Source organism: Panthera uncia, chromosome B1, assembly GCF_023721935.1.
Source record: "Panthera uncia isolate 11264 chromosome B1, Puncia_PCG_1.0, whole genome shotgun sequence".
Taxonomy (NCBI): Eukaryota; Metazoa; Chordata; class Mammalia; order Carnivora; family Felidae; genus Panthera; species Panthera uncia.
Window position 1 is genome coordinate 34007441 of NC_064811.1, and position 18033 is coordinate 34025473.

Here is an 18033-nt window from a genome sequence, read left to right on the forward strand (position 1 = left end):
TTTTTTTTTTTTTTTTTTTTTTAATGGGAGAGGGTTAGAAGGGGTAAAGGGAGAGAGAGAGAGAGAGAGAGAGAGAGAAAGAGAGAGAGAATCTCAAGCAGGCTCCACACTCAGCATAGAACCCAAAACAGAGCTCAATCCTACAACCCTGGGATCATGACCTGAGCAGAAATCAAGAGTCAGACACTAAACCAACTGAACCACCCACGTCTCCCAGTGCTTGTTTATTTTAACTTTAAATTAGGAATCTAAGAAATGACCTTGTGTATATAAAATTTAAAAGTGGCTATGACCCCTCCTTTTTTTTTTTTTTTTTTTAATTTCCAGGGTGCTATTATATTTGGTTGACATTTTCATTCTTGTCTTCTTTTTCCTCCTGTAAAACTAGGGCTATAGGCCATTTTTTCTCATGCATTTAAACAAATCGGAAAACCCATAATCTAAAACACAACACCGTTCTATCTTTCTCCTGTTACACCTTTCAAAATAGCCTCATACTCTTAGCCCACATTAGTTACTTTATGGTCCTAGTTAATGTCCTGACATTTGGAATTGTCTGTTCTCTGGAAATTTATTTGTAAGCAATCAGTTTAACAAGACTTTCTGGAAGTTTTGAAGGATTCCTGAAGTGCAATTTTCCCACAGAGGTGGAAAACCGAATCACATCGTAGCATCAATACCCACAACCATATTTTGGGCCTGTTGCCATCTGGAACCATGTACACATATCACATTGTCCAAAGCATTTCCTGGTCTAGCAAGTGGAGGGAGGAGGTACCATAAGTACTTCCCAGCCTGATTGAAGCAATAAGACCACATGTGAAAATAAAATAATAGCTTTTCCGTAAGCTTCAGATCCCAATAATTCAGTTTTAAGGAGCTCCTCTTCAGCCTTCTGGGTTTTCTGGAAAAATTGATGGAAAGAGCATTTGCTTTTGTGGACAGTTTCTTTGGAAAAACAGAAAAAAATTAACTTGGGACTGCAGCTTCAGACTCTTGAAACTTCTTGGACATTTGTAAGCACGCAAGGTTATTTAACTGGCAGTAATCTTGTCCAGGCTACAAATTCCCGTCTCAGATTAATAGGAATCTAACTATACCCCAAAGCTGGATATCTGAAAATCGTACTCTCTATTGGATTGCTTTCTTCTGATTTCAGTTAGATGGGTTGTGTTGCTCTTGTGTTGGGAACCACTAACTAACCTGGCTCACTCCTCTGAGGTTTTGCAGTTGATCTTAGCAGAACCTCTCTGCCCACAAATAGAAATCGTGAGCCTCTAAAAACACCTTCTCTCAAAAGGGATTGACAACCCGTTTCCTGCTCATCTGGGTAAAGGCTCCGGAGTTATAGAAAACTTTTACTTCCTAATTTTGAAACCTTTATTACATAAAAATAATTCTGGAGGATTTGTTTCTCCTTCTTGCCATCTTAGAGATCATTTTGTTACAACCAACCTTTTCCTAAAACTGGAGCTTTATTTTAACTACCGAATCATGTTTGTGTTGACTGATAGAGCGTTGGGTTCTTATTAAAATGATTTTACATGTAATGGATACCTCATGGATGGTGGTTTTTATGAATCGGTGTTGCACATTCTCTCCTTCCTGCTTTCCTGTTAGTAGAGCATTACTGATTCCTTAGCTTAAAAAGTAATTCTCGAGGGAAAATTCTCCTGCCCTTGGGCATGGTTTTGTTTCACAGGTATTAGTTACCATTTACTGGCTGGGAAAAGCAGCAAACAGCTCTGCATCCTATAGCGGAACCACACTGAACCTGAAGGAGTTTGAAGGCTTGCTGGCTCAGATGAGAAAGGTAACTTGACTTTTCTTCTTTATCCCAAGAGGTTAAAATAAGAAGGGAAATCAACACCTTTGCTCCTTTTTAAGATGATGGTTTGGTGTGGTGAAATTGCACAGCAATGTCTTGCACTCAAGGGAAGGACCGTTTGTCTTACCAATGAGTTCTCTGCCTTGTGTATCCCATGCCTACTTGAACTTTTTGTAGCCTTCAGAGAATGGAAGGTATGAGCTCTCCCCAACTTTAATTCCCAAAGAGCAAATTCAGTCTGTGAGTATGTGGCTTTGCATGCCAGAGAGCTCAGTGCTTGTTTTCTTGGGGGAGTAACGCCTGAGTTAAACAATACAGTATTATACGAAAATGAAGACTTGCTCTGCATTTGTCCTAAAGGTCATTTTGCTTACCCGTCAGGGCGCGTTGGTGTGGGTGAGAGGTAAGTCTGCCAAGTTCTTGCTGGGTGGGCATCCACTGGGCTCTGACAAATTAGAAACATTCTCTCCTGAGATGTGCATTTTATGGCCATTGTATTCGGATGACCTGGAAACTTGGAAAACATTTTTTACAATATTCAAAGCTTTATTTATTTATTTGATTATGGGAAAGACTGATCTAATGTAGGAATTTGTCAAAGAAACAGTGGGATGTTTTATGTGTGCCTGCCTGTATGTTCTTTTTAAGGTTCAGCGATGTATGTGAACTCATCCAAAGTTCTAGGATATAGTATTACCTGTGAGCAGCCCCATCCAACCAGCCTAGTGACGTGGTGAGGCTCACTTGAGGCTCACTTGTGTCATCCATGGGTTTTGGATAAGGTCCGTATTGTAGCACAAATAGTTAAGGCCTTGCCCTTCCTCATTTCTCAAACATGCAAACTAACTGCACTAATGAGACCCCCTGAGAGACATTCGCACTTTGACAAACTTGCCCCCCTGCCTGTCCCCACCAAGACAGAGAGTGAGCAAGTGGCAAAGGGGCAGAGGGAGAGAGAGAAAGAATCTTACTGGTAGATGGGTCATCTTTCTTTTAGATTTTTAGAGAGAGAGCACAAGTGGGGGAGTGGGGCAGAAGGAGAGAAAGAGAGAGGAAGAGAGAGAGAATCTTAAGCAAGCTCCATACTCAGCATGGAGCCTGATTGGGGCTCGATCCCACAACTCTGGGATCATGGCCTGAGCCAAAATCAAGAGTCAGACGCTCAACTGACTGAGCCACCCAGCCGCCCCGCGTCATCTTTTTACAACTGTTTAAAAGCCCTGCCTCACAGTTTCTCTCTTTGCTGGATACTCTTGGAATCTGATTTATTTTTGTTATGGACATTTCTTACTAGCTCAGCTCCTCTATAATCTTCAACTCTCTTGGGGCGCCTGGGTGGCTCAGTTGGTTAAGCGTCCAACTTCAGTTCAGGTCATGATCTCACAGCTTGTGGACTCGACCCCCATGTCAGGCTCTGTGCCGAAGCTCAGAGCCTGAGCCTGCTCCGGATTCTGTGTCTGTCTGCACCCCCCAACACCCCCATTCATGCTCTGTCTCTCTCTCTCTCTCTCAAAAATAAATAAACATTAAAAAAAATTATAATCTTCAACTCTCCCAGCTTCCCTTTCTATTGAGACCATTCTCTATGTCAGCTGCCTTGAAATGACCTGTTGTTGTTAATAGCTGTTCCCTTTTTTTAAAAAAAAAATGTTTTTTTACTTATTTTGAGAGCGAGAGAGAGAGTACGTGCACATGCATGCATGGGGGAGGGGTTGAGATGAGGGAGAAAGAGAATCCCAAGCGAGCTCCATGCTGTCAGCTCAGATCCCAACATGGGGCTCAATCCCACGAACAATGAGATCATGACCTGAGCCTAAATTAAGAGCTGGACACTTAATCAGCCGAGCCACCAGGCGCCCCCAGCTGTTCCCTTTTTTTAATGAATGTAGACAATATCACAGGACATGAGGGAATACTTGGTATCCCTGGACAAGGCATGACTTAACTAAAATGACCCGCTGTGGTATTCCCATACCTCTAGGTAGAGAGTAATTGACCTGAACTTCACACCTGGAGGTGCTGGAGATATCTGTTTCTCTGGAATATATTTTATTTCATTTTATCTATTAAAACTGGGCTTATCTGAGAAATGCAGAAAACCCTAACAGTGGCTTAAATAAGATAGAATTTTATTTCAAAGTCACATAAAAGAGGTCTGAATGTGAGCAGTGGGCAGGTGATCATCAGGTCGGGCACCCAGGGTCCTTCTTTTTACTCCAGCATCCTCAACACTTGGGTTCTCACCTTCTGGTCCAACATGACTGTACAAGCTGTAGCCATCTTATCCACATTGGGGTCCAGAGAAAAGAGGGATGAGGGGAAGAAGGGCCTATGCTTTCCCTTTAAACACACTTCTGCGAAGTCATACACGCACCTCTGCTCATATCCCATTGACCTAAACTCAGTCACACATCCATGCCTCACTGCAAAGAAAGACTTGAGAGAGGTAGACTGTACCGCAGCTAAAAACAGTGGATATTTTCAATGGAGAAGAAACGGAGAACAGATATTGAAGGGACTGCCAGGAACACTTCTGCACGGATGCAGGCTGAAATAAATTTGGAATTAAAATGTTTTCTTTCACAAAGGAGACTAGCCAGAAATTTTTTATATTCATTTTCCTAGGGTGAGAAATGTGTATAAAAATTATCAACTTGTAAAGTGACACATGTAGAGCCCTTAGCGTAAGCTTCTGGCACATAGTGTGTATTCATAGTAGATTGCTGTTGCTATATACTGAGAAAAGATCTCTGAAAGCATAGTGACGGTGGCCTGTCAGTGAGCCTGGATATGTCAGAGGGGGGGGTTCCCAAAAGAGGGGACTCTGAAGTGGAGCAAAGGAGAAATATTGCAAGAACGTTCAGATTGAAGGAAGAACCATGGGGACTAAGGTGGCCTTAGAATCGTGGGGACGGGAGCTGGAAGGCAAACATTCTAGGTTCTTCCTCTCTACGGCTCTCTCTCCTTGAGATTTCCTCACATCGGGGAACATGGCCAACAGCGTCCACAGGGTTACCTACTTCTAGCTCCTTGTCCAGAAAGCGAGGGAATTCTTTCTCCTCGGCCCGGCTGCACAATTGCTAGGGCTTTACCCTGGCCCAGTGTGGGTCCTATTCCTGAACCAGGCTCTGTGCCCGGGCCAACGGGTGCCGTGACTGACCTAAGCACCACTGCTTTAGGAGGTGAGGGGTGTCAAGTAGAGCAAGGGATGAAGAGCAGGGAATGTGATAGGCAGGAACGGACCTCTGCCAACATCCACTTCTCTTCCCTTACCCTGCCTTATTTCTTCATGATGCTACCGCCCAACTTTGTATTCATTTATCTGTTTATCTTTGGTCTCTTCCAGTAGACCATAAGGCCTGCGAGGACAGGATATTTATTGGCTTTGCAGAACGTTGTGTCCCCAGCATTAGGACTGTATCTGGCCCATGGAAGATGCTCCGTCAATATCTGAGGCGTAAATAGCCTCCCCGACCAGAGTGTGGTGGGTGCAGATGGGTCATCAGGTTGGAAAAGTAGAACCCTGAAACACTCCAGTATGGGAGTTAGCCACGTTATAAATCACAGAGAAGAAGAAAATGTCGAGTGGTAACACAGCGGCATCTGGAGTTTCTCGGATACTGTAAGTCACCCGGCAACCTTAGCTGGTTCTCATTATCTCTGACAAAGGGGGATAAGAAGAGGACAGATGAGTGAAACTATCCAAAAATACCAGAGATGTTGGTAGTTCACACCGCATTCATTAGCTCACGTTTACTAGAACAACTAGCAATTAGTGCACTGGACAGATTTGAGTCTTCTCTCCCGTCCCTAAAGTGCTCTCTGTAGAAGACAAAATGCTGCTGGGCTCCTGGACAAAAACCATCGATGACATAACTAGACCCCACAAAAAAAGGAACTTAGACTGCGCTAGCCTTTGTGTTGGCTGATAGCTTTTGCTCTCCCCCAGAAGCTTAACTTCGCATGACTTGATGGACTCCAATAAAATTGTTCACCCAGCTAATGTCCACATCTTTATTTCTGGCAGAAGAACCAGCTTCTTGCTTCACCCTGACGTTCCAAGGGACCAGGTTGGCCAAGGATGACCACGGGTGGCTTGTTTTTCACTTTACAAACTGGCCAAGCCTTTTAGCTTCCAGCTCTTGCTTGAGCCGCGGTTTCATTCTTGGCTTTCTACGCAGTCATGAACAGAATGGCTTCTCTGTTTTTCTTTCCCATAACAAGCTGTGAGAAAGCAGCTGAAGCTCCAAGAGACATGTTGACTTTCTCTTTCTTTCTGTTCTCTTGTGGTTTGTAGGGTAGGGGGAAGAAGACATTTGGGCCTTTGGGGGAGCATTTCTGATTATTATTATTTTCTTGAAAATCCAGTTTGTAATGCTATGCCAAGCAGCTCGTAAAACTGTGTCCTTTCTAGATGTGACCAGTGGCCTAGCTCCAAGTGCGTGCCCTCCCTGATGAAAATTGCATCCAAGGCATCTAGTTATGGGGTATAAATGGAGAAGAAGAGTATCAGTGCATGTACAGATTGTGTCCTTAACTACATTCATAAGTTCTGTATGATTTGCATGTTAACATGCACATGCCCAAATGAATGCATGGTAGTAATTATAACCATAGCTAACACTCTTTGAGCACTTAGGCGTCAGGCATTTTTCGATTGCCCAGCAATCCTGTGAAATAGATGTTATTACTAGCTCCATTTAATAGATGAGAAAACTGAGACCAGGCAAGGTGAGGTAACTTGCTTAAGGTCACACAAAGAGAGGTAGACCCGGGATTTAAACCCAGGCAGTCGAGATTCCAAGACCATGCCCCTACCTACCTCTGTTTTGCAGTGGTTATAGTTTGGTGATTTAGGCATAAATGGCATTTAGCAAAAGAGCATCATCCTCGTTCACAGAGTAAGAACCTAGTGAAGGTCCAGTGGTTGAAGAGATGATGCTGGTAATGGCAACTATAATAACACTCAAGTTGATGGGACGTTGTCAGGTTTTACTACTTGGTATTTGGAGACAGAATCCTGTGTTGGAATCACAGTTTTGCTGCTTACTATGTGACCTCAGTTAAGTTACGTAACCTTTCTGGTTCTTATTTTTCTCTTCTATAAAATGAGGACGAGACTAACCACATCACTGTAGGGTTGTGAGGATTAAATACATGTACAAAAAAGCATCACGCATGGCCCTAGACACAGTAAGGATTCAGTAAAAGCGACCTTCATTTTTTCAGACATTTGGCCCAATCTCAGTGAACAAATAACCCAAGATTATTATTTGCATTTCCCAAGAAATTAAATACAAAACCATATCCAGTTTAGATCTATGCTTTTCAATTAGTTATGAGTTCTTTCTTTTGCAGCTAGTCGGGCCTGGCTTTTGTTCAAGTCCCCGTTAACTTTTGACCTACAAATAAACTACCTTAATTTCCATAACTGGAATTTCTGCCTTCCTCTGGAGGGTCAAATGGGCCACCCTCACCCAGGCCACTGGACAACCTATTCTTGGGGGGCAGTAATCAGGTCCTAGGTGTGGAGACTGCAGAGTACTCCTGTCGGTCCTGCCCTCCTCTCTCCCACTCCTCCCTTCCCTCCAGGCAAAACCCGTGTGTGCCTTGTGAATTACAGCCTCCCCGTCCCCTCAGCACGCCTCCCGCGGGGGAGTGTGTCAGAGGGGCTGGATAGAACTGACAAAAGCAGCTGGCAAAGGCACTTCCTACAAAGGCATTGGCTCCAGTAGGCATATTAGTCAGCTCAGACAGTTTCCAAAATTGCTAACATGGAGAGAATATTTGTTTATTTTTCCTTTCTGTTGGGAATGTGGAAGGGACCTTCCTGATCATCCCAGGACATCCACAGTGTGACATTCCAGTCCTTGCAGATGAGAACATGCCCCTCTGCCAGCATCATCCGCAGCCCTCGTTTTAAGCGACAGTCTGGAGGAGATTAAATTGAGGTTTATCTTTGAGTGACCGGAGTTATTTTTGTTTTCGTCAGCCTGGACTATTGTAATTAATGCGAAGACAGTGGCGGGAACAAGGCTTTTATTATAATACAAGGGTGAGGATGGCTTTGACTGACCTTTCTTCTGCTGGGGTTTCAGTGTTTTAGTATGTGCTGCTTGCGCTGGAAAGAATTTATAATCACAGGCTGTCAAAGACGGCCATTGTTCTCACTGCTCTGAACATGTGGGTCAGCCACAAGTGCTTTCTGCTCCCCCAGCGCCAGGAGCTGGCCGAGAGCGAAAGCATGCCTGGATTCTTCTGAGGCATCAGGAAAAGCATTTTGCATATTTTTCATTGCTTTTTTTTTTTTTTTAAACTTTCTGCCTCAGAAAGACAGCTCCCTTTCAGAGCAGGAATTTCCCTTCAAGGTAGCAGGAGATGGAAGCATGCTGCTCCAGGACTTTACGGAACTGATTCTGCTGCAAAAAACAAATGCCGTGTGCATTTGCCAGATAGCGTAAACAGGAGCAGTTGCGTGGCTACGCCGGGGGCTCGGTCCCAGACCGGGCATGCGGTTATGGATTCCGAAAGACGGGTCAAGGTTAAGGTTTCCGTTTTTTATTTTTGCTTTTGTCTGTCACTGTATCCTTGTGAATCCGAACGTAATGATCTTTTACTCTTAATTCCTTTGATTTTTTGTTTTTTTTTTAAACGTGGTGGGGTAGGAGCTACTTGGATTTTTGTTTTTATTTATTTATATTTTGAAAGGCGCACGATTTTCTGATCGGGACAGTGGCAGCAGGGAAGGTCCCGGAACGAAATGTTGGCTTGTAGATGATAATCCGTGCCATGGTTTTTCCACGCTGACACTACATGCGGGATCTTTGGAAGATCACTGGAGACAGATTTTCCTGGCGTTGTAGGCTCTCCCTCTGTTGCTGAAGTGTCTATAATCCTTTCGTTTTATTTTTGGACAGGAGACGGATGACATTGAGAGTCCTAAACGTAGTATCCGAGACAGTGGCTACATAGACTGCTGGGATTCTGAGCGCAGTGACTCCCTCTCCCCCCCTCGCCACGGCAGAGATGATTCCTTCGACAGCCTAGATTCCTTTGGCTCCCGTTCACGGCAGACACCTTCACCAGATGTAGTCCTCAGGGGAAGCAGCGATGGTAGGTCGCAGCCTTCATACGCTGCCCATCTTTAAATTTTTTTTTAAATGTTTTTATTTATTTTTGAGACAGAGAGAGACACAGCATTAATGGGGGAGGGTCAGAGAGAGAGGGAGACACAGAATCGGAAGCAGGCTCCAGGCTCTGAACCATCAGCCCAGAGCCTGACGCGGGGCTTGAACCCGCGGACTGCGAGATTGTGACCTGAGCAGAAGTCGGACACTTAACCAACTGAGCCACCCAGGTGCCCCACGCTGCCCATCTTTAAACTAAACATTAACAAGAGCCGCCTTGTCCCCGGTGGAGGGGAGGCAGGCTCCGTATCCACCTTGCTGGAACCTGGTAACTCTAAACGGGGAGAAGAAAACGTGTTTTCGTGTCGGTTTTTGTGGTCCTTAGAATTTGGGTTGGCTTTGCCAGCAGTCTGAACGTTGCCTCAGTGAGCATATCTTCTAGCGGAAAATACGTTACATCATTCCTCCCCTTGGTCTCCGTGAATCAAGACGCTGTGCAGGACATTAGCTCATAAAGTGTGCCGAAGGTTTATGTGCTCTGGGTATGAGGCAGGGAAATGTTTGCGCACCACACTGTATACGTGAAAATGAATCAACTTCCAGCAAACTGGAAATGCACTATACACACATAGGAAAGTTCTGAAGCTCAGGAAACTTTAATTGGCGGGGTTTTGGCAATCTGTTCCATGCCTGTGATACCTGACCGTTGACTGGAACCACGCGGGTGGCCCTTAATGTACACAACCCAGACTGCCTGCTTGCTCTGAGTCTGGGTTTGATTTAAATCCCATGGATTTTATATCACCTACAAGGAATGATCATGTCTCGTTGGAGAAATGTGTGGTCATGCAACCTGATGTGAATTTAATGCCTATTTTCCAGAAGCTGTTTACGTTCTTTATCTTGCACCTTTGTACTTTTAGGAAGGGAAGATGGCTTACTTCTTCATGTATAAACTTGCAGAAAGACGCTAAGGCTGGTGGGGAATTTTTTATTTGTTTCTGAGTTTTTTAATGTGTTGCTTGATTGTTGCTAATGTTTCTAGAGACTTAAGGCTTCTCTCTGAGATAAAAATTCTCTTTTATGGCTAAATGACCCCTTTCAGCTATAACATTCTATCTAAAGCACTTGAGTGTTTAATGTGCCTAGGTCCTGAGTTAACTGCTCGACAGCTAGTATCTCATTTAGTCCTTAGTGCAGATTATGAGAAACATAGTTTCTCACTTAGCCCTCCCACAAGCCTGAGAGACATTTCTTATTTGTATTTTACAGATGAACCTTAGAGAGGTTAAGTAATTGCCCTTGCGTTGTTAAGTGACAAATGTCAGTGTTATTAAGTGGTGTAACAATGTTTGCCTTAAGAAGCGTGAGTCCAAAACTTACACTCTTAAACTGAATTTGCGCACACTTCTGTTTACCTAATAAATTTTTTAAATTCTAGAATGACTGAACTAATGTTTTTGTGTAGTACTTAAGCTTTCCAACAAATAGATGGACCAAGGGGCCACATAGTCTTTGACTCCAAAAGAATCCCATGGTGCATTGTGAGCTGCTTGGGAAACATTTCTAAAATTGTATACAACATCTTAAGTACCACACCCACAGTATTAGAAGTTACAGTACCAAGTGCAGGACTGAATTGAGGTTTCAGCCCCACCAAAAGGTGGGGATTTACTTTCACAAAACCTATCGAAACCAAACTATCTCATACTATTTTGATTGTTTTTTAAAAAAATTATTATTTTATTCATCTTGGTGTTCTGGAAGTGGCAACACAGATCCTTTATTCTGTCACCAGCTTTGAGGGTTCAGAGTTTATAACGAGCCACATCTTGAAGAGATTTGAGATGCTAATTACTAATATTGCACTAATATGTGCTTGGGCACAATTTAGCTTGCAACAATTAAGATTGATAAGCTAAGGTCTTTTTTTTTTAATTTTTTTTAACATTTATTTATTTTTGACAGAAAGAGAGCGTGGACAGGAGAGGGGCAGAGAGAGAGGGAGACACAAAATTAGAAACAGGCTCCAGGCTCTAAGCTGTCAGCACAGAGCCCGACGTGGGCCTGAACCCACAAGCAGTGAGATCATGACCTGAGCCGAAGTCGGTGTTCAACTGATCGAGCCACCCAGATGCCCCTAAGCTAGGGTCTTTTTATAAATATTTTTTCCATGTAAAGAAAAATATGAAATTGATCTTCACAAAACACCATCCATAAAAGAGCACCTAATATACAGATTTCACCAAATAGCCCGACGCCTTCAGGCTTATGTTCTTGTAAACTGATCAAGACCTAGTGAGGTTTTTAAAAAACAAATTAAAAAAAAAAAAAACATTTTTATCTGCCTTAGAAAATGTAGTATAATTTTATTCAAATAGGTGTTGTCTTTATTAGATTTTATGGTATTTTTTTTATGTTTATTTATTTTTGAGAGAGAGAGACAGAGTGTGACGGGGAAGGGCAGAGAGAGAGGGAGACACAGAATCTGAAGCAGGCTCCAGGCTCTGAGCTGTCCGCACAGAGATGGACACGGGGATGGAACCCACAAACTGTGAGATCATGACCTGAGCCAAAGTTGGGCACTTAGCCAACTGAGCCACTCAGGCACCCCGATTTTATGGTATTTTTTAAACGACACTTACCAAGAAGATTGCTAGTCCTAATAAACACCTTTGGACTTAGAAAAACATTTTTAAGTCTTGGAATTTTATTTCCTAAGCACTCACAATCAGTTAGGGAAAGTCTTAGCATAAAATTCTCTGGCTCTATATTGGGGCAATATTTTATTGTTATTGAGGCCCACTGCCCCATTCGGTGGGGACAGTCAGGAGCCACTAACAGATGCCATGATTCCATGGGTTGCTCATAAGAGCTACCTGGTCGGGAAGCTGTGGTCTCCGGGGTCCATTCAGCCAGTCTGTCTTGCTAAATAGGTGCCAGTTCCTCCCCTACCCCCACTAGCATTCCTCCTGAAGCCATAGAATGACTTCGCTGAAGAGGAAATACAACAATTCACATGCTTTTAAAATTAAGGGCATAGTTTATAAATATGATGTATTTTGTTAAATGAATACTCTTTTATAGAAAAGATGAGTTGAGGGCGCCTGCGTGGCTCAGCCAGTTAAGTGTCCCACTCTTGATCTCAGCTCAGGTCATGATCTCACAGTTTTGTGAGTTTGAGCCCCACATCAGGCTCTGTGCTGACAGTTGCAGAGCCTGCTTGGGATTCTCTCTCTCTCCCTCTCTCTCTGCCCCTCCCCCTACCTCTTTCCCTCTAAAAATAAATTTTAATAAAGAGAAAGAAAGAAAAGATGAGTCGAGGGAGAGAAACACGGAATGAGAGAAATTAGATGAAGACGAGAAAGGCACAGGTTGGGGGTGTACATGGCAACAATAAGGGAAAAAAGAAAGACCCCCTAGTTCCTGGAAGGGAGAGAAATGTAGCCCCATGGAAAGGAAGGACCAGACTTTGATAAAGTCATGTCATTGTCATCATGTGCTGTGTTGCCATTTCCTAACTTTGGGAATAAATAGAGGAGCCACCCTAGTATATTTCTACGTTTTCAGGATGAATTCAAAATCTTTTGAAGTCCTGGCCTTACATTAACGGAGCGTATACCTTACTAGGTGCTTTGTGCCATCTCATTTAATCCTCACAGCCACTGTGAGAGCTGTGTTATCATCTCCATGTTCCCAGTGAGGACCCTGAGGGACAGAGAGTTTACGTTTTGCAGAGAAATTAGACCCTTGTCCAGAAAACTACACTTCTTTCAACTGGGTCGCTCGCTCTGCCTCAGGGCATCTGCACATTAACTTTCCTTGAACTGTCCGTTGAAGACATTTATTGGAGGGTAATTGTGGGAAGGAAAAGGGTTATCTGTATATGTGTTAAGCAACCGATTTGAGGCTTTCACTAAGACTGTTACAGATAATACGTTTTTATAGATACTGGACACAAATAAGGTTTGTAGATTATAGGATTTTAGAAGTGAGAAAACTGAGACGGCTCCAATTTATTACTAAGCCTTCATCGTTGATCTAAGAATCATTTTCTTTCATTTATTTATTCAACAAAGTACAGCGCTACCTCTAGTCAGGATGCTTTAAGCAAAGGACATTTCTCCAAGAGACGTGGCTCACAGAGGGAGGGACTTTGGGCTGGAATCTAGAGAATGGAAATTGGGAGTCCTGAGCTATTACTTACCAGCCACAAGGAAGGGGCTCTATCTGCCTTTCTGAGCCTCTGTTTCCACCTCTATAAAATAGGGATAATGTCAAAGCAGGAAACAAGTCCAAGAGTTTGGCAAGGCAAGGTAGTGTTAGTGTTTGTTCATAAAGCATTTCACAGGGGCCTCTAAATGTTACTGAGACAGACAGATATACTTGATGGAAGACTTGGGTGGGAAGGTGCTATTATGAATCAAAAACCAGCAAGTACTGAAATGGTCAAAACTCCCTTCAGAAGGGAGGCTGAAAAACCAAGTTACATGAATAATTCATAAACTGCATATTTCATCTGCAACAATGAACAACTTGTTTATGGTCAATGCTTTTAACTTTTAAAGTCTTTTAAAAGCCATGAAATCATTTAATCTCCAGGGCAAATCATTTCATTCCTATTTTTATAGAGAAGGACAGGCAAGTGTTAGAACCAGCCTAGGAGCCCGCAGCTCATTAATGACAGATCCAGAATTCTTAGGGCAGAAAGAGTGGCCAACACTCATCAAGCACTGACTCTGTACCAAATACTCTACCAACAGTTTACAAGTACCTGATCCGCACCCCACCCCCACCCCCAAAGCCCTCTGAAGTAGGTGGCATTATTATCCTCACTTTGCAGATTGGGGAAACGGAGGCTTCAAGAGGTGATGTCATAACTGCAGAGTCTCAGAGCTAGGGAGTGGCAGAGCTGAAAACAAAGTGGCTCTGGCCAATGACCCTGCATCCTGCCACATCTCTTGACTCAGTTGAAGGCTCTTTTCACAAATGTAAAAAAAGTAAATGTTATTTGCTCTCAGCGGAGCTGAATAACCTATTCACGATGCTGCCCTTGATTAAGAGTTCCCAACGAACTTTTTCACACGGCAGCTACCTGTAAGGGTAGTGTTTGTTTCAACGACAGCGTCACTCTGTCAGGTCTTACCCATCTAGTGAGACTGAGACTCAGGAACACAAGGATACGATAAAATTATTGGGCTCTTGCCCCCAGAACACCGATTCGGCAACGTTGAATTCTTTTGTGTTGTCGGAAACAGTCTTTAACCCAAACCAGTTTGTTTATTCATCAGGTCTTCTGAGGATGCCCACTTGGGTGCAGAGACACTGTGATAAGTGCTGTGAATGATGTAAAGCCCTTGTTCTCGAAATAGCAGGTCAGAAGTGTAACATGCCCAAAGAAAAGACTAGATTGGGCCATGGGCTTCACAGGAAGAAAAGACTGCCTCCAGCCATGGGTACCAGAAAGGGCTCTGCTCTAGAGGAATATGCATTTATTATAACTCAGACCACTTCCTGGAAGGCAGACCTTGGTGTCATCTCAATCTGCCACTTTTCTGAATTCCTATTGTTCATATATGTCTTTGCTCTTTGATTATCGCTAATATCCTCCAGGTGTTTCATAGATTGGCTAAAGGTACCTCAAAGACAAAATGTCGTTTTATGACATTTCCTTTATAAACAGAGTCCTTTATAATTCTTATTTGTGTGACTGTCTCCCGTGGTGCAAGACATGCAACAACAGGTGCTCAGTAAAAACTCCGTTGGTTAATTTATGGCTTTTCTTTTGAGAAAAGACATTTTGCAGAATCCTAGCAGGCTCTAGTTCCGCTGCAAATGTGTTGTGAATCATGATTCTCAGATACCATTAGGTTTATCTCTATTTTTCCAATTTGATCCCCCCCCCCCCGATTTGAGTTCAGAGCTTTTCCCAGAATAGGCTGATTTAGACAGATACTTTAGATTTGTTAAGTGAATAACTGAGGGACGGAGTCCCCAGAACCCAGCGATCTAACGGCATCCCTAATACTCCACGCTTGCCGCTGGGAACTTTTCTGCGAGCCCAGCACGCCTTCTCAGCGCCTGTCTTCTCTTCCGCAGGGAGAGGAAGTGACTCTGAATCCGACTTGCCGCATCGGAAGCTGCCGGATGTGAAGAAGGATGACATGTCCGCGAGGCGGACTTCCCACGGTGAGCCGAAATCAGCAGTGCCTTTTAACCAGTACCTCCCGAACAAAAGCAATCAGACGGCCTACGTCCCCGCTCCTCTGCGAAAGAAGAAGGCAGAGCGAGAGGAATACCGGAAGAGCTGGAGTACCGCCACCTCGCCCCTGGGTGGGGACAGGCCCTTCAGGTAAGGCCCGAGCCACGCCGCTCCCGTCCTGGCTTGAGCCCTAGCACTGAGGGAACCACAGCTCCCACGCACAAACGAGCTCAAATGACCCTTTCAGAGCTCTGATGTAAGACTACAAAGGGAGGTGGGCAGGACAGACCTTTCTTTGGAGAGAGATTGCCATGATCGAGTGTAAGCTTCGTGAAGGCACCTGGGCCAGTGCCTGGCACACAGTAGGTATTCGACAAATCCTTGTCCAAAGAGCAGATTTTGAAACCAGTTCTGTTGACAGACGTTGAGTGTGAGTCTGTCATCCATGCCCTTCTGTGGAGACTGCCCGACTCCCACTCTTGTTAAATTAGGTGCAGAAAGCCTGGTCTTCGTGCAAAAAAAGGCTTTTTCTTAAATCTAGGTACATGGTTGTCTGGATACAAGCTCAAGTAGGTAAGGAATGCGTGGAACGTGTTTCAGAATCACATGTAGAAACTCAACAAACGGGCGGTACATTGAACCACTCATCTCTTCTGAGAAGTAGCGGTGATTTCCCCTACACTCTGCTTATGTTTTTCTCTTTGTTCAGCAAGTATTTATTGAGCATCTAATATATGCCAGGTGCTGCCTTTCAGGCACTGGGGACTCAGTAATCAATAAAATAGAGTCTCTGCCTTCAAGAACCTTATAGTCCAATACAAGAAATCTAGAGTCTAGTCTACTCCTTTGAGGAAAACCATCCCGATCATTGCACGCTTATTTCTTATAATCCACCTGCATTATCCACAATTTCCACTGAGTAAACATTTTATTAAAAGTTTTAATTATTGGATAAAACATGAATTTCCTCTTTCCAGCAGAAAGGGTGTTTTTTTGTTTTTTTTTTTTTTTGCCTTTCAATACCAGTATTGAAATAACTCTTAATAATGTTGAGGTTATGATGCATTGGACTTATTAACAAATTAATGGCTGCAGTTCACTTTCTTCACATCACCAGGACCGTGTTGCATGCCGTGACTTTTTTTTTCTTTTTAATGAAAAGTAATGTCAGAATGACCAGGAGAAGACATATGGTCTGCTCCCCAGCCCAGGCTGTTAGTTTGGTAAACCATATTGTCCAACTCACTAGCTATCCTGAGACAATAGAGGAAGAGGGAAGTGAAGTGGGGTCTCCCTGTGAAGAGGACCCAGTCGGCCAAATGGATCCTAGTGGGAAGCCTTCTGATGGTGGTTTAGAGTTACCCACTGGCGGTGGCAAGGAGCAGCCTCCCCACGAGGGGTCTGTGATGACACCAGCTCCCAAGTCGGAAGACAAAGATGCTGTTGAAATGCAAAAGCGCAGGAGGCTAGAGCAAGCTGGAATCAAGGTCATGCCGGCAGCACAGCGCTTTGCCAGGTTAGCTGTGCAGGCCGAAGCCTGGCCTGGCTGGCTCTGTGCATGCCTGGGGTTTGGAATCTGTCTGGCTTGGAGTTTCCGTCTTGTTTCCCACTTCCCGCTTTTCCCTTTGCAGCTCTCTTCCCTATGGGAGCAAATAGAAGTAGCTGCTAGTCTTTACCTCAGGGCATGCCTCTGCCAAGAACTTGGTTGTTTTCAATAGAGGAGAGGAATGAGCTTCTCGCTGCTTAATGAGACCTTGTCCTAGTCTTGTGGTCAGTCACTTGTGGGGACAGGATTTACCCAGCAATAACATCTTCTTTTTCAGTTGTTTGCAGCTTGTTAATTTTCACGCTACTCCTAAATGGCTCTTATCTTACTTTACACATCACTGGAAAATGGTTCCTTTGAAATGGGGAGCCATCTCTTTAGAAAGAGTAGTTGGCTTACAAAAATCTACTTCACTTGCTTTGTCCCAAGGGAGTAGTAAGATTGTGCTTATTTGACTCCCTTTCTGAAGCCTGTTGATTTCAAAAACAAAGAATAGAGTAATTCCTTCTCTTAATCGTAACAAAGGCACCAGTATACAGCCCTGATGACTTCATATTACATGTGTGATGGAAACCTTCAGCAGCCGAAGTCACAGAAAACGATAGTTCTACAGTTTTACGTAGTGTTTTGAGAAGCTGGTTAATTTTTCTCATATAGTAACCACAAAGATCCTAACAAATTATAATGAGACCAAAATCTAGTTGACAAATTAAAATCCATAACAATGTGACAATTGAAATTCCTTTGCCACTTGCTGTTCCATTTAATCAGAAGAGGTAGGTGACGTACCCATTTTCAAGAAGAGTAAACTGAGGATCAGTGATAGTAAGTGACTTGCTGGTCTGAGAGCCAGTTACCGTTGACCTGGTGGCCAGACTCAGGTGTTCTGACTACAGTGCCACATCTGCCTCTCATACATTTAACAGAACATTTGCCATGTCTCTGTACAATTCTAATTGTAGTTAGTGCCACATGGTCTCGTTCTCAAACTGAAAGTTCCAGCATTGACTTACACAAATTTAATCCTAAGAGTAGCTTTGTATTGATAAAAAACCAAGGATATACGTCTTCCCTGTCTGTGGTATCCCACAGATAAGTATATCTGTCCTAAACATATATGGGCTTCTCGAAAACTCTACCATAAAATTGTGCTTGCATTACAAGGAGCTCTCTGGGTTTCTGAAATCAGGAAAAGTAATGTCATAGAATCTTAAAAAACAAAATCAAATCCAGATATCCTATACATTTTGGAACAAAGACCTTGTCAGATATATATTTTTTCAACATTTGAGCATCTACTTATATCAGAGAACAAACTAGATATTGAGAA

The 18033-nt window shown here is 43.4% G+C and overlaps 1 protein-coding gene across 14 annotated transcripts in view; it reads left to right on the forward strand.

Annotated features, from left to right (window-relative positions):
* LIMCH1 (LIM and calponin homology domains 1) overlaps nt 1-18033 on the forward strand; it is a 327784-nt gene that overhangs the window by 227446 nt on the left and 82305 nt on the right. For 8 of the 14 annotated variants that reach the window (XM_049631913.1, XM_049631908.1, XM_049631906.1 and 5 more), the window contains exons 6-8: nt 1703-1813; nt 8746-8941; nt 15055-15307. In XM_049631913.1, coding sequence (XP_049487870.1) covers nt 1703-1813; nt 8746-8941; nt 15055-15307 — 560 coding nt within the window. Of the gene's footprint in view, nt 1-1702; nt 1814-7578; nt 8370-8745; nt 8942-15054; nt 15308-16406; nt 16674-18033 lie in introns of those variants that run through there. The other 6 variants (XM_049631917.1, XM_049631919.1, XM_049631920.1 and 3 more) reach the window with 5 other exon arrangements.